This window comes from Xyrauchen texanus, chromosome 42, assembly GCF_025860055.1.
Source record: "Xyrauchen texanus isolate HMW12.3.18 chromosome 42, RBS_HiC_50CHRs, whole genome shotgun sequence".
NCBI lineage: Eukaryota > Metazoa > Chordata > Actinopteri > Cypriniformes > Catostomidae > Xyrauchen > Xyrauchen texanus.
Window position 1 is genome coordinate 26,486,850 of NC_068317.1, and position 24,944 is coordinate 26,511,793.

General features: G+C 35.8%; 1 protein-coding gene across 2 annotated transcripts in view; it reads left to right on the forward strand.

The window, feature by feature from the left end:
- Nucleotides 1-2,215: 2,215 nt before the first annotated feature.
- LOC127635212 (phospholipid phosphatase-related protein type 5-like) overlaps nucleotides 2,216-24,944 on the forward strand; it is a 44,907-nt gene continuing 22,178 nt past the window's right edge. For both annotated transcript variants that reach the window (XM_052115088.1, XM_052115089.1), the window contains exons 1-2: nucleotides 2,216-2,638; nucleotides 15,270-15,402. In XM_052115088.1, coding sequence (XP_051971048.1) covers nucleotides 2,408-2,638; nucleotides 15,270-15,402 — 364 coding nt within the window. In that variant the 5' untranslated portion in view covers nucleotides 2,216-2,407. The remainder of the gene's footprint in view (nucleotides 2,639-15,269; nucleotides 15,403-24,944) is intronic.

Genomic DNA, 24,944 nt, shown 5'->3' on the forward strand with positions numbered 1-24,944 from the left:
GCAAAGCTGTCATTGCTGCATGTGGAGGAATTTTTGACAAGGAATTTTTTTTTTCAACTTATAATGGTAATTTTTCCACATTATTAATGACCTGACAATACATTGTGATCAGTTGAATGCCACTTTGGTGAACAAAAGTACCAATTTCTTTCCATAAGAGCAAAATCTGTACATTATTTCAAACTTTTGGCCACTAGTGTAAGTTTATCAGTTAAATTACACAACAGTAACCTTAAAGAAATACTTAATTTAACAAAGAATCACAGGCCATCTCCACTAAACAAAAATTCCTCAATGTTAAAATGTAGATATTGTTCCTCTGTTCATCCACCGAGGAGCTGCTTAAGTTAAGCACATGCTACATGTTTCAAAATAATATCCTGTAGAAGAACAAAACGCTCTTTAGATAACTGTTTTATTCTGCATATCCTAAAATATCATAATTAAACTGAAGTTAAACTAAGAGGTTTCTTCAGTTACCTAAACCAGCAACTTGTGTATGTGCTGTATGTGTCCTTCCAACATTAAGGTGTCTGATCCAGCTCAATATTTTAATGTTTTTAATGTACTTTGCTCATCACATAAAAATGTTAATTAATTTGTTCAATACACAGTAAGATCATTTTATTCATTCAGGCCAAATCCTTTTTAATTGCCGTTATACATTGTATTTTGACAATATAGGGCAATGCAAGACAAACAACAGAATAAAACAAACAATAACAGTTGTTTGTATTTATTAAAGAAGGCAATCCGGTCAAGTTATATTGGCCGGAATGGACATTTCAAAGTAGAATTACAAAGTACAAATTGTGTTTTGGCCTGTGTGATCCCGCCCACTGCTCATATCCCAATAGTTTTCCACACCATGGGTTGGCAGATTTCAAACAAATTAGTGGGCAAACACAGTGTGCTGCAGTCATGGAAGCCAGCAATACATCTAGCTAAAATTGAGTTAAAAAAAATCCATATGAGCTGGTTTATAATTTGCAAACAACAAAAACATTGCAAACGAATACATTAGCTGATAAACTTACAGTGTAATGCTCGTCGCTTGCCTTTGTCAATTTGCTCATTCCTGTTGTGTGTCTTCAACCTGGCAACCCGTGTGATCTTGCAGTGCTCCTGTCAAAACATTAATATAGTTAACAAACTCAATATTATAAATGCCCATATTTAATTCCTCAATATTTAATTTATCTCTTCAAATGGAAACACTTGATGACTATGCCGACTGTGTCTCAACTGATTACTTCCTGCTGCCAGTTGCCCTTATTGAACAAGCTTGATTGAAACAAGCTCTTTCAAAATAAACTCATGGATTTAAGCCAAAGAGTCACCTATTCAAGTCAGTTTAACATGATGCAATCGTGTTTAAACAAGAAACCTGATACAATGGTGTTAAATCAAAATAAAGTGTTTAATTAAAGTGAACAGCCTCCAAAAAAAGTGTAGTTGTGTAGTTTTGTGCATCATGGAAAACATACATTTATATAAGACCATATTTGATAGTTGTTTTTGGATATATTCCCTCAGTCTGGAAGGAAATGTTTCTACTAGTCCCTCCTTTACTTAAAAAATTTTTAAAATAAAATAAGCAAAAATCTATGTTACAGTGAGGCACTTTTACAGTACAATGGAAGTTAATGGGCCAAATCCATAAATGCTAAAACATGTAGGCTACTGTTTCAAAAGAATAGACAATTTCAAGGACTATTCGTTGGTGTTAGGAAGTGATGTCTTTGTCCCTTGAACATTTCATATCTATCTATCTATCTATCTATCTATCTATCTATCTATCTATCTATCTATCTATCTATCTATCTATCTATCTATCTATCTATCTATCTATCTATCTATCTATCTATCTATCATCAAATTCATATTAGATCTTCAAAGATGCATAAATCATTCAAAACCTTTCTGTCATAGCCTGATTTATTTTTATTTGACAGTGGTAGTTTGTCAAGTTACAATAGTTTTATTGTTGTAACAAGTTTTATAAGTTGTTACCCTGGTTAAGAATACCTTTTTCTAAGGTTATCCTACTGCGTGATTAAAGGTGTCATTTGGTGATTGCAGGGAAAGCGCATCTATCTCTCTCACACACTCCTTGAAGCTTTAACCCGTCTAAGCGGATGATGATGAGGCGCGGGCACGGCGCCTGATGTCTCTCCTCCTCATCATTATCAGCCTGGAACGAAGAGCGCGCACATATCGCGCTCAGCCTCTCGCGCTCTCTCTCTCATTCCGGCTCGAGCGGAGTGCCATGCGAACGCGTGCTTTTTCACGTGCCAACCTCGCGTGCGCTCGAAGCGTCAGACCCCGCCGAGATGCGGGAGGTCTAACGGGCACTGTACTTGAACCAAAACCGGTGTTTGGAGGTTCTCCTGTGGATTGTTGGTAAATGTTCCTGCCCCAACCTCTGACGACCATGCTTTATTTCCAGCTGGTGATCATGGCGGGCACGGTCATGCTGGCGTACTACTTTGAGTACACTGACACGTTCAACGTGCATGTTCAGGGCTTCTTCTGCTACGAGACCGCCTACACGAAACCTTACCTCGGACCCGAGGATACGAGTGCGATTCCGCCCGCCCTGCTCTACGCGGTGGTCACTGGAGTCCCCACACTGGTGGTGAGTTGGTGACTGATAAAGAGTGTGAGTGGCAGTTAAAGCTGAGCTGGCTAGTAATTGAGAAGTGATTTGACATTGAAAGGTTGTTAGTTGATGAACGATCACTTGGTATTAATTTTCATTGGTAAATGTTTTTGCAAGTGACTTGCATTTATTGATGAATAAATGAATGAATGCACGAAAACAGATCAGACTATAGATTGAGAGCAATTTGATATTCATATAAAGTGTTATTGATGAATAAATAACTTGCTATCAAAGTGTTCATTGAGTACTTTAAATAAATATAGATTTTCATTTATTGTTCAAGGCGCAAATAGGTTTAACAAGGACACGTGTGTGATTTGATATTGATTGAACTTTTTTTAAATTTCATAATCATATCACGTTATGATCACTTGAAATTGACTGAATTTTGAACTTTTAATTGAAGTTAATATTCATTTTTATTTATTTATTTTTAATTATGTCGGTAAGTAATTTGTGTTAATTGATTGACGAATGAATGATTGCATGAAGATCTATAGAAATGTCTAGAGATGTATACAAATGTGAGATGTAGGTGTCTATTTATAGGTGGTTTGTTTTTAAGTGTATGTTTTTGAGTGGTTGATATTTGATATTTATTTGGATTAAGTTTCATGGATTGACCAGTGATTATATATTAATTAAGAGGTGATTAATGTTGATAAATGATTGGATAAGTTGTGGATTCGATAATTGATACATTTTGATGTGATTGATAAATGAATGATCGCATGAAGGCAGATCAAACTATATGTAAGAAAAGTTTAAACAACTTTAAATGTGTGATTTGATACGAATTTGATTGATTAGTGTTATTGACTGATATGTAACTGCATGAAAGTACATAGATCAAGCTAGATATGTGAAGAGAGCTTAAATAAATAATAATAATAATAATAAAAAAACAATCTTAATATGTGCAGTGGTTTAGTGCAGTGAGAAATAACACCAAGAATCTTTAAAACATGGTGTGTTTGTGTGTGTGTGTGTGTGTGTGTGTGTCATAACAGCTTTTAGTGAACACTCTTGTTCACCATCACTTATGAGGGCAGCAGCACTGCTGAATATTCATTCCTATGTTTCTCTGTAATTTAAAGATAATTTCTAAAACCCTTAATGTAAATTAATCTCATTATCATGTATGTAGGACTACATGAATAACTAATGGCCTCCCCATGTTTACGGCATGTGTTCAGTCTTCGTAGATAAACATAATGAGATTATCCATTGTACATTCTTGCACTCTTCCCATATGCTCAAAATAAGCCTTTGATGTTAGATTACTCCAAGCATTGCCCCACACTAAATGTCCTCATTAGCTTGACTTGTCACTGTTCACTGCATAGTTGTTGAATGAAGCTTGTTGATTGAAAACTGAAGATTATTTTGTATTTTTCCACAAGGCAGAACAGCAAATGGTGAGAATATACACCTCACATATCACTGTGTGTAATTTAGTTCATCACAGGCAGTGACTCACTCTGAAATGCCTCCACGCTGGACCTTTGCAGCTCTGTCAGCTCTCGGTTTGGTTCTTTATTTACCTAAATATGGTTGACAGATGAATGGCAGCATATGGGAGGATGTGCTTCAAACTTGCACTTTGGACATCTCACTCTACATTAACATTTAGCTTATGATTTATTCTATAACTACATTTAAATAGCAACTTTTCATTTTATTTAGACCCTCCTCCCCCAACATTTTGGTGTAAAATATGCACAGATCAAGAGAAAGTTAAACTAAGTTTTGTTTTCTGAAGAAAATGTGAGTGGTGCTTTGTCCTGGGTGGTGGCTAAAGTGTTTTGAGTTGTTTCAGTTGCTAGGGTGTTGTTAGGTGTATACTTCGGTGTTTTTGAGGGTTGCTTGGTTGCAAGCCATCCGCAAGTATTTATGTCCCTCGTAAAGTCTATGGTTTGGCACCTGACAAAATATAGAGGAGAAAGTGGAGAAAGAAGACACAAACTGCATTGGTTCCTCCATGTATTGTTACCGGCTGCTGCAAATTTGTATATGTGAAGATGAATAAAATTTGAAAAGCTACTTCCTTTCAGTGAAATCCCCATAGACTGTTACCACTGTTCCCAGATAAAGCATTTTTCATTTGCAATACAGTGCAGACAGGTTATTAATGTGTTGCTACATGGCAGCTGGGTTGTTATTTTTTTTCCATGACACCTTTCCGAGCAGAATGACACAGACATATATTGGATCATGTTTTTCTAGACACAAAAAAAAAACAATCCAGCCGCCACAAAGCAACACCTTGACCCCGACTAAAGCTGTCGCAAAGAGAGATGAAATCTAGCTCCACAAACCACTGCTCATAAACTCTACACCAGACTACTATTGAAGCTAGCAGACTCTGATTTGCAGTCTGAAAGGCTTGCAGTAAATATACGAGCTCTGGCTGGAAAGAGATATTGCCTAGAAGCTGATATTGGCAAAATGGACAGTTATGTGTTAGTGTGCATGGTAAGGAGAAAAAAATAATTTATACAGGAAATGATTTAGTAATACTTTACAATAAGGTTACAAATAGTTTACATGAACTAACAATGAACAATACTTTTACAGCATTTATTAATCTTAGTTAATGCTAATTTTAACATATACTAATACTTTTTTAAAATCAGGTAACACTATGCACTATGAACTTACATAAACTAACAATTATGCTTTTATTAACTAGCATTAACAATGTAAAAATATATAGTTAATTGTTTGTTTATGATACCTAATGCATTAAGTAATGTTAATGAATGGAAGCTTATTGTAAAATGTTACCAATTATTTAAAACCACATTCTTTCTGTACAGTCAGAATTGTCTGCCTTAAGCTCTAGACATTATGTCACTTGGAAAACGCAGACTTGTATGCCCATCATATCTTCATTTAAAAAGGATTACAACATAAAATATTTTAATACAACTAAATCTTGTGATAATGAATGGATTTAGTTGTGTTGATCGTGCCAGACATGCTGTACCATAACAAACCATCAGAGATTATTCTGAATAAAGTTTTGTGATGCTTCTTACCCAAATATTTAAAGTGATAGTTCACCCAAAAATTATCATTCTGACATTTACTCATTTTATATCCTAATGTTGTTGCAAACCAAATTACTACTTCTATGGAACACAAAACAAGATGGTAGGCAGTATGTTAGGGACTGACAGCCTCAGTCACCATTCACTTACACTGCATTTTTTTCATAAAGTGAATGGTGACTGGGATGGAACATTCTGCTTAACATTACCTTTTGTGTTTCACAGAATATAGAAAGTTGTAGTGGTTTGGAACAACATGAGGGTGGGAAAATGATGACATAATTATCACTCTAATGGGGCTGATTCACAATACAATTGCGTCACTTTTGTTGCGTTGTATTTCAGCGCAAAAACCTGGATCTTATTACTGGATCTATTTTTGAGCTCTGAATAATCACAAAATGACAAATAACTGCAAGTTACAACAAATACAATAACAGCAGCATAAATTAAATTGTCAAACAGTAAAGCTATGTGTAGAACATTGTCATTTGCATAATTTATATATACTGCAATGCATTTCTGGGAGCTGAAGTATTGCTGAATAATGCTCACGTCTGATATGTAAGGCATGAAAAATATTACTTTGTAGCTATTTGAGTCTTTGAGGCTTACTTTGTTTAAAGGATAGCAGAAACAGCGCTTGTCAAAGCATAGGTCTTTTCACTTTTTCTTAAGAATAATCTAGGGAAGGAATTTTAACATTGCACATAAAGTGAAAATTTGAGCAACTATAGCTGCAAGCAGTGATACCAATCAAGTCAGTCAAGCCAATTATCTGCACCATGAGCAGCAAAAGAAGCTTTGTGACATGTTTTTGGTTAGAGTCCGATGAGCAGTTAGAAAAAGTAAACTTTCAATCATTAAAAACCCCATTTATTTTAAAAATAACTAAAAATAGTTAGTTCTTATAATTTTTGTCAAGTATGTGGCACTGTTCTGAAACTGCTGAGGTACTATCTGGGCATGATGGTTATCATGCAGGAAAGATCAGGATCAGGCTCTCCTGACCAGTAGGGGGCAGTGCACCAAAATGCTGCAGGTAACCTCAGGGCCTAATGGTGATGACATGTACCAAATTTCATCCCAATCCCTTAAAGCATTGCGGAGATACAGCCTCAAGTTAAATTTTGCACATTCTTCATCAAATTCGTTGAAGCACAATTCGATAACGGTATGGTTCATCAAAGTTCTGTGAATAGCTTTTTGTCGTAAGTTCCTCCTAGATGATGCAGGCCAATTTTCATGCAAATCGGACAAACGACCTAGAAATTCAAAATGGCGGAAACATTTTTATGATGTATGGAAAATATATTGAATCTAATCGAATTGTCTTGAGCCAAGGAAGCAGAGGAAAATAAATCCAGTTTCTAGGATTCACGGTTCAAAAGTTATTAACATAAACGTGAGTACAAATTTGGGCAGTTGGTGGCGCTAGAATGTTTGCTGTGGTAACAGACCGGACTGTCCTCTATTTGTGTGCCAAATTTCACAACTTTCCTGCAAGCTGTTCTATGAGCTTCCATAGACTCAAGAGTGGAATAATAATAATAATAGGAACAATTTGGGGCTTGACCCCTAATTAATCAGCAAAATATCTGCAAAGATCTACACTTTAATTTTTTCTAGACATATTTATGTTTGTATGTTTATAATGTATATGTATGTATGTATTCTTTCCAAATTTGTTTTCATTGATTTTGAAAATTGAAATTTTAAGCATTGTCATCAGTGTCCTGCTGTGTGACAATCTCTTCATCTAACTATTTTAAACAATATTTTATGATCTTGTATAGCTTGTATAGTATATACCTATATTATTATTATTATATTTGTTGTTTCCACAACCTCATATTAATGAAGATAATAGTTTATTTGCACTTCTAGAAATTTTGAAAGGTACAATTAATTTTAAGGTAGCTAATTAGTGATTAAGAAATCAAAAATTGTAAAATATAAAAACTGACTTGTCATAGCACCTAAAATATGTAGGTTTTACTCCTAACATCGGTATGTTGTGAAAAGGTTTTCTGAGATGTTATTTGTCTGAGCTACAAAGTACTTATTGTTGTATTTAAAGTACTATTCTTCTCTAAAAAATCTACTCATCACATTTACAGTGGTTTTATATGTTTAGAAGTTATGACTTCAGTTTTTGCACTGGTGGGGCTCATTGTCATGACTAGCAATCAATAGAAATGTATTTTTTTTAACACAAAAATTCTACATTTTGCCGGAAACTTAAAACAATGAGCGTAGTGTGCTGTGGGCCACTCTGGGCCAGAATGTCCAGGGCCACTTTTTAGTCCCAGTCTGCCCCTGGCTATTAATGCCAAATAGTAGGTGGTAAAATGAATTTTCAACCAATCATATCAGCAATAATTAATCACATAATCAACAAATTATGATGAAGAAGAGCATTATAACCTGGCATATATCCAGTTGTGCATTGTTGTCAAGTGCACATTTAAGAGACTATTCAGATGTCTGGAACAAAGTGATGCTGAACAGTCCCAGCAGGGTGTACCAAATGTGGTAGTCTGTTGCATCCTAAGTTATATAGCGCTCAGAATCTGACCACAAGATTAGAATCGCATGTGCAAATTACATTTAGCAGCGATTTTGTGGGCGCGTTTGCGCTGTTGCCTGATGTTCGTTATGTCATTAGTGAACCGGGTGCTAAACCAGCACAGAGGGCACGTGCAAAAAAAGTCAACCAGTTTCAGATCATTACCAATTTATGCATTCAAACAGTTTATATGAATGTGTAGGGATCATCAGGAATCACAGATTCTTAACGGCACCTTGTTTGTGCTTGGCCATTTTCAGTTTGGGCTGTCAAAACACTCATTATGTTGAATTTATTGTGTCTGGCAGGGGCTTTCTTTTAGATAGACTCATGAAGTGCAGTACTTAAGATTATAAAATGGACCAGTGTTGTTTTAAAATCAACTGCAGTGGTTGAATTATGTGTGAGGCGACTTTGCAAGTACTGACCCCAGATCAATGTTTCTTTCCCCTGTGGATGAAGCTTTTTACCACAGCTCTACATTTATTAGCCCAAACTATTGGTTACAGGTGCAGCAAACAGATGGCAGAATTGTAAATGTTTCATTGCTCAAAGTTTGGTTTGGGTGAAGCTTTTCAGAACTTGATAGTGATCAAACCACACAGTTTATTTTAGTGTGTCGGGGAAGTTAAAAGCAAAAAGACTTGACCTGAATTATCAGACAATCTGATTTTATTGTATTATGCAGCAATACAAAAAATAAAGAAAAATGTTTGTTGTATTTTTCAGATTGTTACAGCTATTTTCTCTAGCATTTTGATCTAATCCAGTACATTAATAAATCTTGTGACCAGAATGTTTGGATCGGAACAACATGAGGGTTAGGAAGCTACTTTCTGGACATTTTAGAAGCGAGTTACTGAATTGAGTGGTAAAACGGTTTCTGACACACAATTTTGGGCTTTTTTTTCCTGAAAACGTAATGAGTAACATCAACTGGAGCAAAGAGGATCTGACCTCGGAGAGTTCAGCTTCAAAGAGTTAGGATCTTCACCTTTTTCTGTGTATCCTTATTAAAGACCTCACTATCACTCTTAGAGATCCATTATATAGAAGGTTACTCTGTCAGGAGAAAATGGTCCATAAGGAGAATTAATTATCTGTAACCAAGTCCAAACAAACATCTCTCCTCAGAACACTGTCAATGGCAATTATCTGGTCCATACATACCAGCGAGAAACCAACAGATCTTCAAGTCTATGAGTGATCAAGATGCCATGGTTGATTTGGTGTGTTGGTTGAGCCTCAGCCTACTAGGCTGAAAATGGTTTTCTGGTCCTGGGTTTGGCATTTGTAATGGGCATTCTGTTACAATCATGCTGTCGTGCTGTATAGGCATGACATTATTCAGGACCTTATGTGTTATTTAATCAGCAATTGACTATGATTTAAATGGACTACCCGGTCTCATAGAAACATTACTATATGTACATTTTTCCATTGCTCGTTGTACATATTGTGTCAGTTTCCTGGTGAAATTAACTCTAGGAACACTAAAACAATGATTTTTATTCCCTTTCACACAATTCACATTTAAAACAGCAGATTATCTGTTCATAAATATGTACTTTCCGCTCTGTTCCTCGCATAATGCTAATCTTATCACATCAAAATAGGTGGACTATAGCGCATGACTTAGGTGCTACATTTTATCATCTGCATTACATAACCAAATACATTTAAAAGCTTGTTCGTGCGTGATCATATTGCACGGTAGCTCACATAATAGAACGTTGCACTTGCGATGCAAAGGATATTCTTTGAATATTCCAAAAATGTGCATACTGTGCAGAGTGACCGTATACATGCTACTGCACAAATAGTATATAATAATAGTATAGTATGTTATTCCAGTCATTGCTAAATCTACATAAATTAGCTCAAGTGTATCTTTTAAGACATTTTATTGACTGTATTCTACATCCTCATCTAGAGATCTATTGGCAAAACCAGAGGTTGGCAAACTGTTATAATTGCACCATGGAATGGCAAAGTCTCTCCACTGAGTTGGAGTAGTGTAAGGTATGAATTTTGGTTTATGTAGTTGTACTCGTTACGGATTAAAGTGCCGCGTACCTCCATCATTATAATGCAGGGAACAGTATGCCTATTTATAATGGAATTAACCACGTTCAACAACCATTGAAAGAAAGATATATGAAAAATAATTAGATAATTTGTCTGAATAAAATTCACCCCCATTAAAATCATAATACAACGTCTTGTTGTATCCGCTCACAATTTGTATTGTAAGGAATTAGCTTTAATAAGGGAATTATGATTAATTCACATATTGGAGTAATATTACTCTCATGGCTTATTGAAAATAATACTACAAATATTTTAGGTATAGCTTTAGGGCCGGATCTTTGAAAAAATCAAGTGACGAGATTATTTATCAAAATATACCACAGTCAAATTATCATTTGAATACAAACAAGACTTTATTGCTAATCTAAACATAAAACTATTCCAACACATACAAATATGATACAGGTTGGTGAGTAATGTGAACAGTGACTTGGATGAAATGCTCTATACAGAGAAAAGGAACTATGGAGTCCGTAGACGATGCCTTAAGGACCATTGATCCTATTTTGAATCTAAATTGATTTGCAATGGGATTACCGAAAGTTATAAATAATACACCAGAACTTTCAGAAAGAGATGTACTTGCCTGTTGATGGGTTTTCTTGCATTGCTTTGTTCTTTGGCTCTTTGCAGAAAGTTTTTTCCATCGATGTTTTGGGCATCTGTTAGATCGTGGATTGTTTGTTTTCTGTTGCGTCGATGGATGATGAGGTGGCTTTCTGCATGGAAGACTGATCACCTCGATTCCTGTCACGTGTGTGGGTCGTAGCACAGAGAACATAAGTTCCTCGGATCTTGGCCTCCAAGCCTTCTTGGACTTCTACATGGTACGGAACTTGAGAGATGCCTGGGCGAGGCTGCAATCCACTAGGGCAAGAGAGCGGAGCTGAAGAGGAAGTGGAGCACGAAGATGCCGAGTAAGAGAACTCAAACTCCACACAGAACTCTAACTTCCAGGAATCAACTGGGGGTTGTCCAAACTTGCCTTTAAACCCATTTGGTTTATTTTCAGAATTATGTAGATATTGTGCATTAAGGGTGTCAACTCAGTGAAGTTGTGTGAAATGTTCCTGGATTAAGATGAGATGTCCTGAGATACACAAATACAAAAAGTTAATTTGTACATTTGAAGTTGTGAGCATTTTTAACCCAAAAATAAGGTTCCACATTTCAGATCCAGTCTGTTCAATCTCTGTGTCTTGAACAATGACAGGAAATGTCTCATGACTTATTTGGAGCCTAGAAAATTGGTTATTGTCCAGAATAAAGAGTCACAGAATTGGTGTTGTTTTGTTCATTGTAATTCAGGAGGGTCTTCACAAGGAAACCTGCTTTAGCTCTGTGTCTTTTATTGCCCATAACTTCTGCCCTTGAAGCAGGTGGGGGTACTCTCTGGAAGTGTAGTCTTTAAGTCAAATGAATAATTATTAACATGAGTATTTTCGGTATGTGCTATCTTGGACAAGTCTTCCTTGTTCATTATTGGCTAAATGCGAGCTTCAGCTAGACTGAAGCTAGACTCCTTGGCACCTTTTACGCAGATGTGCACTTCTCATTTAGCTGGACCATGCTAGACTATAGGGTCCAATTTTGTCAGCTCTTGTTTCTGGCTCTTGAGGAATTTCCAGGGGCCTCCAAGTGTGGAAATGTATGATTCTTCAGCCTATGAGATCCTACACTAACCTTGTGCTTCAAGCTTAACCTAAAAGATTTAACCTCTTTATTCTAATGCAGATTTGTTCTTTTGTGTTTATACCACTGTTTGATCCATCTGTACTGTAATCATTTGAACAGTCTGATGTGGAGAAACCCGTTTCAGATTATTAAAAGGTCATTTTAAGCAGTGAAAATGGTTTTAATGTATATGTGGAAGAGCCATTTATAAAGTATTCCAGCACTTAACCTCTGTCATTATAAACACTCAAGTGTTTAATCAACATTCAGTTAACCTACATATTTTACCCCCTGTTGTTAAAATCATATATTATATTAGAGTAACTAAGAATTATTTTGATAGATGATTTTCACAAGCTTTGCAATTTATGGATTAGGGTTTTTGTATGTGTAAATACTTTGTATGCATGAACTATGTAGGCATATACATTGGTTTGAAGTCGATATGAAATCTACATGGCAAATGATTCATATGTGCATGTTATTCCTAAAACAAAAAATCCTTCACTTTCTAATATGTAATCAAAAACTTGCTCTGCCTCTGAAACGACTTTATTTATTAAGTCCTTTTATTGTTTAAGCCCATCTATCATACTACCTGCAATATAGAGACCACTTTTCACTATCCAATTAAACCCCACCCCTCATTTTTTCATGATAAGTATTCGGTTTCAATCTGAAATATGTCACATTATGGAAGTAAAATGGGTTGCAATTCTTCAAACCTATTCCTTGATGGATATACAGATCTTTGTGAGGAATTAAAACAGAGGTGTGATGTCTTTCTAAAGCTGTTATGTTATGAACTTTTTCTTTCTGTCTTTCCCTATCATTCTCCCTTTTGCTGGAAGCTCATAACCTAGATTACACAAAGTGTGTGTGTGTGTGTGTGTGTGTGTGTGTGTTAGGCCTTGGGAAGTTTTTCTGTGTTTCGAAGTGAGAAGGGAGGTGATGGGGACCACTGAACTCTAACACTTCTCTTCATCTCAAATTGTATGTGTGTGTTTGAGAATGTGAGATTAGCTCTCTCAGCTTTTAAAAGTAGAAGATCCTTCCTGCATGCTTAAGCCTCAAAACCAAATTTGTCCATCTCATAAATCACTTAGACAGAATGGAAAGACCCCAAAGCCCCTTGTTTGCATCCTTACCCTGGTTTCTTTACATCAGTCAGCCTCGCCAGATCCCAGCATTCATGAACAAGACCAGAGAAAGAAGGCGAGTGACCACCAATCTGTGTTACTTTACTTATCACAAAGGTTACAGTTCTGTACTATCTGTCATACATCATTAGTTAATTTGACTAGATCCAACCTGTGAAGAACACCTCAATTATGAATGGATTTTAGATGAATCTTGAAAATAAACACATGGTAACCTGAAAACAATAGTGTCCCTCACTACTCTCTTAAATTCAACATGAAACAGCACTCACAGCCCATTGTACTTGTTTAATGTGACATATTTCTTAGTGAAACATCATTTTAAGAAAGGGAAAATCATTTCAGAGAAAGAGCAAGTTATTATATTTGAATTAACAATTCTGAAAATATGATATGCACAGATGAATCGATAACAATATGAGCAGAAATGTTTATGACTTTTGTGTTTGTGGACAGGGACAAATTGTATTAACCAATAGTATCAATCAAATTAACCAAATGATTAAATTTTATTGGAAAAATCAAGGCCCTTCCTACATTATTTCCCACTATATATTCTTTGAACTTTTATGCATTGCGAAAAAAAATTCTCAATTTGTCTCTATTACTGAACATGATATCAGTTATGAAGATCATTTATGCAAATTCATGGCCTTGTTTGATTATCTGTCAACACTGAAAGGCAAAGTAGGCATAACTAGATGGAGTTTACAGTGTGAAAAAGCCTCTAGTCAGAGCAAGCAGTAATATTGAAACACTTAATCTTCTAATGGATGCAAATAAGGGCAGAACACACTCTGATATGCATTCATGGGATAGAAATGGTGTCCATTCTCATAATGAGCATCAACACAGTAAAACTCACTACATACTGTATTTATTGGAACAGTCAGTGGCACGCTTTAACAATACAGCAATAGACTCATCAAAATTTGTTCTGTTGTAGGCTTGATGTCATTTGAAATGTTTTTTCACTCAATCGCTTGTTCTGTTGCTCACAGTTTCCATTGGCAACTAAGCTTCATCCTTTTTGTACACAGCAGGAACGTTTTATTTGTGTAACATCATGTCTGAGTAACATTCACCTGTCTAAAATTCTCTTAAATCATATATCTGTCTTAAAGTCTTCATGAAATGAAAATTGGAGTTTTGTGGCTTTTAGTCTATTATGTAGTCTATGAACTTTAAACCCTTCTACATGCTAGTGTACTCTTAAAAGTTGACACAACATTAATTTAGCAGATATATTGTATGTATATCAAATTTACCATCTTTCCCTTTTGGTAAAAATGACCAGAAAATGTTGATTACTCATCTTGTTTGCAGGGGCATACACATTTTTGTCCAATAAAATGCTCTCTAAAATGAGACTGTACCCTCCACCTAATACAGTACCACCTGCCCCTACTAGCAATATGCATGGCTTTGGCTGGTTCTGACATAAACAAAAGGCTATTGGCTATTAAAAATTGGACAAGCCCTTCAAAATGTCAAAACAGGAAAGACAATTGTGTTCGTCAAGCCATTGCAAGCTTTCATCTTTAACATCCTGTCTTTAATGACCAGCCTGTTTGACAACCACTCAATCTCAGCTTGAGAGAGATAAAGTATGCTGCTTTCTTGGTAGATTGTAAAAGTCTACAGCCTTAGGATATATCTAGCTGTTTTTTTTATCTCTCAACCTGCAAACACCTGCCACCTGTGTAAAAGGCACAGATCTGTGTGTTAGTACTTTGAACACGCTGTGTAAACACTGCTGATCACTCATCATGCTGGATATTGGTGGATGGTTAAAGAAATTGCTCAGCCAATTGAGTAATGGCTTTTTAATGAGGAACCAACTTTGCAACACCCAGAGAAAATTTACAGTGATTATGATTTCAGTTCATTTTCATTTATTAGTGGTGCTTGCATTATTTCTATTGCTCATACTTAGGGTTAAGGATTTTTCTAAACATTTCCCAAAAAACCCACTCACAACATCTGAAAATGTAAAATTTTAGTTGCTAATTAAATTTCAGATCTCTGATTCTTTCTGGTGTTCTACTCTCTTTCAGATCACTGTGACAGAGACTGTGTTGTTTTTGATAAAGTACACATCGAAAGACCTTGACAGTCGTGAGAAGACCATTGTGAACGGGGACTGCTGTTACCTCAACCCATTAGTGCGGAGGAATTTCCGTTTCCTTGGTATGTCACGGCAATTCTACTACATTTTATGGATCCTTTTTATGAAACATTGTGCTTTCAAGTCAAGTCATATGTAGTATCTGTAATGTCTTAAATACCTTAAAGTCCCCATTGAGCCATTGCATTGAAAACTTCATGTAAAGTCATAGCTTAATATTTTTGTCTTAAGGACCCCAGCAATCATGCCAAAGGCAATTGTGGCAAGGAACGAAAACTCCATAAGTTGTTATATAGTGGAGGAAAAACCTTGGGAGAAACAAGGCTCCGGGCTTTAGCTCTGACATTCAATGTACAGGAAAACCATGGAAATTACATTTAAGTGGTTTATTTGTCTTAGCAACAAACAGTAAACAAACAGTAAGTGCACTGATGTCAAAAACCTTTAGATTTCAGTTTAGAATTGGCTGTGGAAGTGTCAGAAGGAGGTTATTTTTATAGGAATGTTTCACCCAAAAATGACAATTATTAATTTACTGACCTTCCTGCCTTTGCAAACTTTGACTTTCTTCTGTGGAGCTGACATTGACTAGTTTAGGTTATATCTAGCTCCAAAACTGATAAAAAGCATAATCAAAGTTGTCCATACTACTTCTGTGTTGTCTTTTGAAGCCATTCAACAAATCTCAATCATGCTTCCACATATTCAAATTGTGTGTTACGATTGGTTATAACACAATGTGAAAATCATTGATGTCAAACCTGGTGGTAAACATCATGGCACGCAAAGACGATTTTTAGAGCTTCAAGAGGGAAAGATTTACCCTTTGGAATTTCGACTTCCTATGAGATATATATATATAAATAAAAACAAAACTGTTATACAGTATATACTGTATAACATTTGTTTTGTTTTTTTACAAATTTTACATTTCGGTCAGTTGTTCACACAAAGCTTTCACATGGCTTAAAAACACTTGGAATATAGTGCATCATATGGACTACTTGAGATACAGTCACAGCCCCAGTCACAGTCTGCAAAGAGGCAAAGTGACCTAAGAGCAGAGGAACATTTCAAATTTTTTAACAATAAATATTCACTTCAGCTGTGCCGGCGAAGACTGAGGATCCCAGCAACGGCTGCAGTAGCGGGGAGAAGTTTGTGGATGCATGCGCGCCATGGCCGTGCAATGGGAAAATCCGTGAATAGTGTGTTCGTAGGCGAGTGTGTGCATTGTGGAAGTCAGGAGCAGATTCAAAGGAATCCTTCGTTGAAGCATAGTGATGTGCAGAAAACGGCACACAGCAGACTGGAAGGCAATCACTTTCCCGACACACGGGCAGAGATGAGGAATCCTCCATTAAATATTTGTGAGCACAGAGAACAACAGACAGCAAACAGGAAGTTAACCACACTCCCAACACGCAGGCAGAGGTGGGCAATCAAACAGATACACGAGACAGGACCAACTAGGCAGAGAAAGTGAGGTAAGTTACTTCACATCAAACAACAATCTAGCAAAGATACTGAGAACATGAAGGGATTAAGTAGGGAGTGAAGCAGTGGAGAACCAGGTGCTGCTAGCACAATAATTAGTGGCGTGATCAGCATTCCCCTGGGAACAATGTTCCCATGGAAACACTGATCATGCTTGAGGGTAGTGTCAGCAAAAAATAAGGTAGAGAAAATAACAAACCAACAAACTCACCAGAGCTGTGACAAAACCAACTAGCTCGGAGGTAAATCCCAACCTTACAAACTTTGATTTGACAAAAAAGTATTTGAAAACCAGACAAAAGTACAAGACTACAGTGCCAGAGTGTGATTCATATTAAACCCAGAAATTTAATGTCCAAGGGTGGGGGGAGTTGGGCGTGGGGGTTGGTTGGCATGGTGTCTGTGATCATGATTACAATAAAATGAGAACATGGCAAATATATAATATATGCATTACATAAAACTTTATCTCTTCATTTCTTTATACTACATATGACATTTAAAGTTTAAATCACTTTGATTTTAGCCTTCTAAAACGTCATAATGTCAAGTGTATTTTAATGTCTTTCTAGGCAAATAATAACATTAGAACTGTAACTGTACATAAATATTTAAAGATGTAAAGACTCACAATTCAAATTTTCAGAGCTTTGTATTTTAGACATTTTAATTAACATGGCAGCAGATCTAGTGAAAATATGTACAGCAATGAAATGCTCTTTACGGAAGTTATTGTCTTTGCATTTTTATATGCCATTAAAAAAAATGCAGGATTCCAAGAATTGTAATTTTAATTGTAATATTTTGTGACAACAAAGATTATTATCATTCTGCACTGCAACTTGTGATGATCTGCTACCGAAAGCACGTTCATCCATTCAGCTAAGCATCTGTTCTCGGTGGATCTTGCGTGATCCTTCCCCCACAGTCAAGTGAAGCTTCGTTGTGATGGTGCAACAGCCAATATTTTGTCTCTTTCAGCCCACTTCTTTGGGTGGGATGATAAAATATGGTAGAGACCATACCCGCTAATCTACAGAACGCAATTATCATCTCTTATATACCAGAGGATACAGACAGTTGGCAACTGTTACGTGATACATGACTGAATGTTTATTAATCAACATGCAAACCTCCCAGTCATCCCAATTAGCCACTCCAGCCCTGCTAGACTATGTGCTTAATGTATGTAATGAGAGAATTAACTACAATGCTGTAACTGAATTACAAAACTATAACAAAAATTGTAAAACTATTTATTTAAATTTGTTGAACGCAAGTAAAAAATAAAAAACACTATACTCTAATTGTTTCGCAAAATTATACATTTTCTGCAAATATTGGAGTTTGAAAATAAAAATTTGACAATTGCATTATTCATAGTCCATCGTGGAAGTGGACGGTCACTGTCAGGTTCGTTTGGAATGCTTTGTTCATTGCGATTCTCTCATTGGTGGATCATTACAAATTCTGCTATTAAACACAAAAAACTAGTACAAGCGTTTTAACAACATCTGAGCTCACGGGTCGGTCTTTAAAAGTTATAGTTAAAATATATTTCCCTATGGAGAAAATTGATAGGATTTTTAGTTTGAAACAACATAAGGGTGAGTAAATGATGACAGAAGTTACTTTTTTTTGGCGAGCTGTTCGTTTACTTATAAGTCAACATGTTTAGAAGTGAGTTTGTTCCACACAAAAGTGGCTTTAGGAAGCATGGCCTTGTTTAACCTCACATGCCCAACAACATCATGATGGTAAAGCCTCTCTGACCAAGTCACATGATCTTAATGCAGTTTACAGTTAAAGACCTCTGTTAGTAATGCTTCCAGGTTTGTGCGCTCGCTCGCTCTCTCTCTCTCTCTCTATCTGTCACGTGCTCTATTTCACTAATTTTTGTCCTCTAATGCTTTACTGTATTCATGAGATAAGGCAACAGTATTGTAATGGATTATAAGCCTCATCCTCAGAGGAAATCCACCATCTCCTATTAATTTCTGAATTTGCTCATTTAATGAGCCCCTATTCAACTCGCACTCTTTTTTTTTTTTTTTTTTTTTAGGCAGAATACTCTTTAGTCATAGTTTTACAGTGCCTAGTCATCCAAGCTTCAGGATTGTTGGACATCTGACTGCATTAGCGGTCTTAAAGACAAATCAGATAAGCAGAATTGTTCTAAAGCCTCCTACAGGGTGCTGAGAAGATAACCTTTACTCCACTGACAGCATCTGTCACCTTTCAGCAGCAGTGAATGTGACCCAGAGGAAATTGGATCTTTCTAAAACCTTCTTTTTACAATGCATGACTCTTCAGCAAGAGCATTCCCTGATGGTTCAGTTGAACAACGTTTTGTTTTTAGAGATATAACTGTTAGTTTGAGCTCAAAATCAGACATTTTTTAGTATTAGTTCCCCCAAAATGTCAATTCTGTCAGAAATTACTCATGTTGCTCCAAACCAATTTGACTACATTATAACATTATATTAACCAATCACCAATCAACCTACCAGACCAGAATTATAAGTTTTATCATTTAAATTTTTGGGTAATTCCTTTAAACCTCAAATCAAACTCAAAAGATAAAGCACTTAGATTATATTATATGCATTTCCAGCAAGGGGAGGCTGCTTGAAATGAAAACCTTTTGAAAATAATTTTGTTCCCTGTTTTGGTTTAGGGCTGAAGGTAAATCTCAACATAAAGACATCAAATGAGACTAGTTGCTTCGTGACCTAAAGTCACTGGCTTGTTATTTGCATAATGACTCACACAGCAATGCTCATTGGGAGAGATTAAATTTAGAAAATGGTTGTGGGTCATGGTGCACTTGTGTTTAGCTCAGAGATGCTCGTCTTGTCTATGCCTGGGAAGAACTCTTGGTTAATGTTGACTCTTGATACCAGAAAATTATCATGAAGGAAAACAGAAGGCATTCCAAAGCTGTGTGTGTTTTAGTGCCCTAAAATGTCAATATATAGCTTCTGTTTTGCCTCCAAGTTACATAAATGAGATACTAAATATGCAAGATATATGATTATGAAACTAAGTACTAATGGGAAACCTTATAAAAAATAAAAATAAAAAACAGGCATGTTTAGATTAAATATTTTGTATTTTAGCCCAGCTAATTATGATTCATTTTGGTAAAAATGCATTTTCCAGTCTAAAGAAAAGCTAAATGGGACTAATATGTCCAGACCATATTTCACACCACCTTAATATTAAAAAAGATACAAGTACATTTTAAGATATAATATTAATAGGCCTACTATATAAATTATATTTTGGTTAAAGAAACTATAGCATACAATTTTTTCCAAGTGTTTTTTTAAGACTATTAAGCAGATTTTCTACCCAAATTCCTTATTGTTAAAAAAAAAGTTGTATTTTTTAAATGTTAAAACAATTTATATACATCATGAAAGGATTTGTTGTACTGCCAAAAAATCATTTAGTACAGTATTTTTACTGTAATGTAGTAAAAATAAAATGTTTTACAGTAATCTAACTAGTTGAAACATCTATTGAATCTAATTAATTTAAACATCCAGGCGGATTACTGTATTGATACATTTGGAGGAATATTGGAGGTAATTATAATTGTATTAGTTTAATATCATACAAATAATCATAAAAGGAAAATAATGGTCCTAAAATAAGTGTAATTTTATGTAACATAACTTCTTTCTTTTGATCTTGAGGTCAAATTACGTTTTACTTCTGTTTGTGTGACACACAGAGCCAATTACATTTAACATGAAACATTTTTATTATCCCAGTCTATTTTATTATAGACTTATGTCTTAGACCCTGAAATTCTCAGGGCAATCTATAATTAGTTTCATTGGCATCCACAGCTGTTTAGATCACCATGTGTGAGAAAGTGTGAATAGACAAGCCATATTTAGCTCCAGTTTGCAGACAGAGCTCAGTTCAGGGACTGTCAGCATCAAAGTTATCTTGCTGCTCCCACTAGGCAGCTCTGCTAAGATGACAGAACAGGATGAATATGATGTCAGCAGTGACCTTTAGTTTGCCTTTTTATGCAAAGCCTAAACTAATCTCGAATAAGACAAGATTCACCAATTACCATCCAAGTTATGTGGCAAATTTGTTTTTTCCTTATGTAACGTAAAAACTCCAAATGAGGCATGTTGCTCTGAGCGACTGTATTTAGGCAGGGCATTGTGCTAAGCAGTGCTTTGTTAGATTGATGTTGTCTCTGAATTGCACTGCCAAGAGTTGTGAAATGACTTATTGTTGACACCGGTCTTTCAATGGCTATAATAATAGCCTTGTCAAATCTGTCAGTCTGTTTAGCTAAAAAAAATATATATATAAGCAAGCAGAACATGACAATTTGGAGTAAAGGAGAAAAATGAAGCTTTCTCTAAAACATTGATGACTTTCTGTTCTTCAGCTATTGTCTGCTATTGTAAAACTCCTCAAAGAGAAGGTGATATTGTGAAGTAGTGTAGGGTGTTGCATATATAGTTTAGAGATGTGGACGGGATCAGTTATGTAGGGTATTTTGCATGCATTTTACCACCATTATATTTAGGGTGATTTGCACGCATGCTAAATTTAGGAGGGAATTTAGGGTCTTGAAATATGTGAACTATGAACTAAATTAAACTGCCCTTATTAAGTAATTAAATGTATAACGGAATTAGTTGTGTTCGACAACCATTATAAATTAGATAAATGACAAATAACTAGATTATTTGTTTTAATAAATTCTCCACCATTGAAATCGTAATACAACATGTAGTTGTATCAGCTCACAATTTCTACTGTAAGGAATTAGCTTTAATAAGTGAATTATAATTAATTCACTTATTGGAGTGATATTATTCTCATGGCTTATTGAAAATAATATCTGTAACGGTTACCCTGTCTTGTCTCACTGTTGCCCTTTGTTTGTAATTTTGTCACTTTTGTTATTCCTTAGACTTCACTTTTGTCACCCTTGTACCTCCATAGTCTTGTTTTCCCTCATGTTCACTGTTCATTGTTTTCACCTGCCCTTGTTAATTTGCCTTTGGTTTCTGTTAATCACCTTGTCACCTAGTTTGTGTTCTGTTTGTTCATTGGCCCCTTTTTCCCATGTTTTTGTATTTATATCCTGGTTTTTGGTTTAGTCCTTATCTGTCGTTGAATGCTGTTGCATGTAGTTTGTGCTCGCTTCCACGCCTGTGTTCCAGTTCCTGTGTTTTCGTGTTTTGTTTTCATTTCTGTAACGAATGAGGTCGGAGTCAGACAAGGGATGAGGATCCAAATGCGGGTTTATTGATTAAAGGAAACAAACAGGCATGAATAAACAAAACTACCACGATGGGCAAATGAAAACAAAACACGAAAACACAGGAACTGGAACACGGGAACACAGGCATGGAATAAACAAAACTACCACGATGGGCAAATGAAAACAAAACACAGGCATGGGAGCGAGCACAAACTACGTACAACAGCATTCAACGACAGACAAAGACTAAACCAAAAACCAGGATATAAATACAAAAACATGGGAAAAAGGGGCCAATGAACAAACAGAACACAAACTAGGTGACAAGGTGATTAACAGAAACCAAAGGCAAATTAACAAGGGCAGGTGAAAACAATGAACAGTGAACACGAGGGAAAACAAGACTATGGAGGTACAAGGGCGACAAAAGTGAAAACTAAGGAATAACAAAAGTGACAAAATTACAAACAAAGGGCAACAGTGAGACAAGACAGGTTAACAGTTACAATATCACATTTATTTAGGTACAGCTTAGAAGCTAAATCTTTCAGAAACGGGGATGAGATTATTTATCAAAATATACCACAGTCATGTCGTCTTTGAACACAGACAAACTTTATTACTATTCTAAACAGAAATCTAATCTAGCACATATATACATAAGACAGGTTGGTGAAAAGAGTGACAGAATGTGAAATAAATGATCAGTACAGTGAAGATGAACTTTACGGAGTCTGTTGACAATACCTTAAGAACCATTTCATCCTTTGAGTCTACATCGATTTGCTATTGGATTACCCAAATTATTTGATTAATACACCAGCACTTTGAGCACAATATTGGAGATGTACTTTCTTGTCTTTGTGGTGTTTCCTTGCGTTCTTTGTGTTGTTTGGTTCTTGGTCGAAAGTTCGTTCTGTCGATGTTTTAACTTCTGTATGATCTAATTTATTGTCTGAATGAGATGATGATTTTAGCTGTGAAGTGAGGCCTTCTCACTCCTTCTTGGGACATCGAATCCCGAGCTTTCGTGGATCTCACATGGGAGGACCTGGCCGCCAGCGGAGCAACCAGACTTGGCATGTGCAGGCCGAAGAGCCTCTAGAGGATAAAGAGATGAGACGCCAGATGCAAGAGAAGAAGAGCGACGAGCAAGATATGAAAATAGTGTTCTTCCTGTTTGGAACTATTTGAACTGAAATTGGCCATATCCCCCAAAGGTGTCCTGCGCCAATCAGAAGTGACTTTTCAGAGTCACATGGTCAACTGGGCTGTCTTTTCCGACAGTTGAGTTATGGTCCTTTGTTTCAGACTCTTTCAGATGTCCCTCTCAAAAATAATGCATATTTAATCATGAGCTTTTATATCTTGAGAATGGTACAAGAGACATGATATTTGTTTTTATCAGCTTTCTCTTCATACACCAGCAAATGCTTACATACTAAACATGACATTTTTTATGGATGTTATATGTGTAGGTAACAAAACATGAAAATCCCTGGTTACAAAATGATATTGGTTTTACACGTTGTTGCATTATATCAAGTTAAGCCTTATAGTTACCATTCTTAGTAGAATGAGATGAATCATACAAAATTAAAGATTATATTTATCAATTATAGGTGATTGCACATCACTACACACATTTTAAAGAGTTCCATCAGTTCCATAATCATTATTTTGTCAAGTACAAACGTCACCACAGATCAAAGTGATTTTCAGCATTATCTAGCAAGGCTAGATTAAGATGAAATGTATTAGAGTTGTGCAAATCTGATGGTCCTTGTAACCTTACAAAAGAGAAGTCTAGTTTACTCTGTGTGGGGTTCTTGCTGAAGGCTGGTAATTTATGATGTGGAAACATTCCAAACTGAAAGGCTGGGTTTTCTAATTTCAAATCATGTTGGTGGAATTCTTCTGTATATATAATCTTACAGTAGAGACATTAATACTAACAAATGTATGTATCCATCATAATTTCAGTTAACAGTTCTTCAAGCTCCTCTTTTCCTCCTGACTGGAGTGCATAATTGGATGTTCTGTATACAAACATTTTCCTAGTATTTTCTAACTGTGATGGTGCGGCCTACACACGGTGGCTACAAAAAAACAAAAAAAAAATACAAGAATAAATGTCTGGTATTCGGGTATACTATCAGTGTTATTAAAACACCCATAAATGCCAACTATCAGTTATGGCCAAAACTCAAGTATTGGTGCTGTTTAATCAGCAAAAACAAACAAATGCATGTTCTGTTCTTTGCCTGTAATGTTTTGGTGGTAAATACAAAGGTACATGTCATTTAATTAACAATGAATCTGGTTGTTATCAAAGTCTCTTTCAATGCAAGTCAGTTCACTCGGCGGCCATGTTGGAACGCCTCCTGGCAGCTATTATTTACGGAAACGAGGCATTAAAGTACCCCTATCTACTTGAATGGGAAAACTTCGAAATTTCCAAAACGGTTGGTCACGATGACAATCTGCAGTTCATTCGTAAATTGTGCTTTATTTTATCTCTGATAACGCTAAAAAAATATTATTCAGGCTGGTTCATTCTTGAATTGATTGATAGGCAGTGTCTGTATCTAAAAGGTGATTGGCTCTTTTACCTGAAATTTGGAAATTCCACAATGAGCTAAACACTGCAACATAAACATTCTGACCAGTGAGGGAACAGTTTGTTCATGTGACTTTTATAGAGCTGTAAAAATGTACGTATTAATGCATGCGAATATTTTAAAGTGCCTTAAAGTTGTTGATTTTTTTACATTTTTACATTTGACTCTGGTGTTTTATTTAGCTCTGTGTGAGTTCAAAACACTGGTTGAGATAGGGTGGAACCTTTGCTATGTGTCTGCC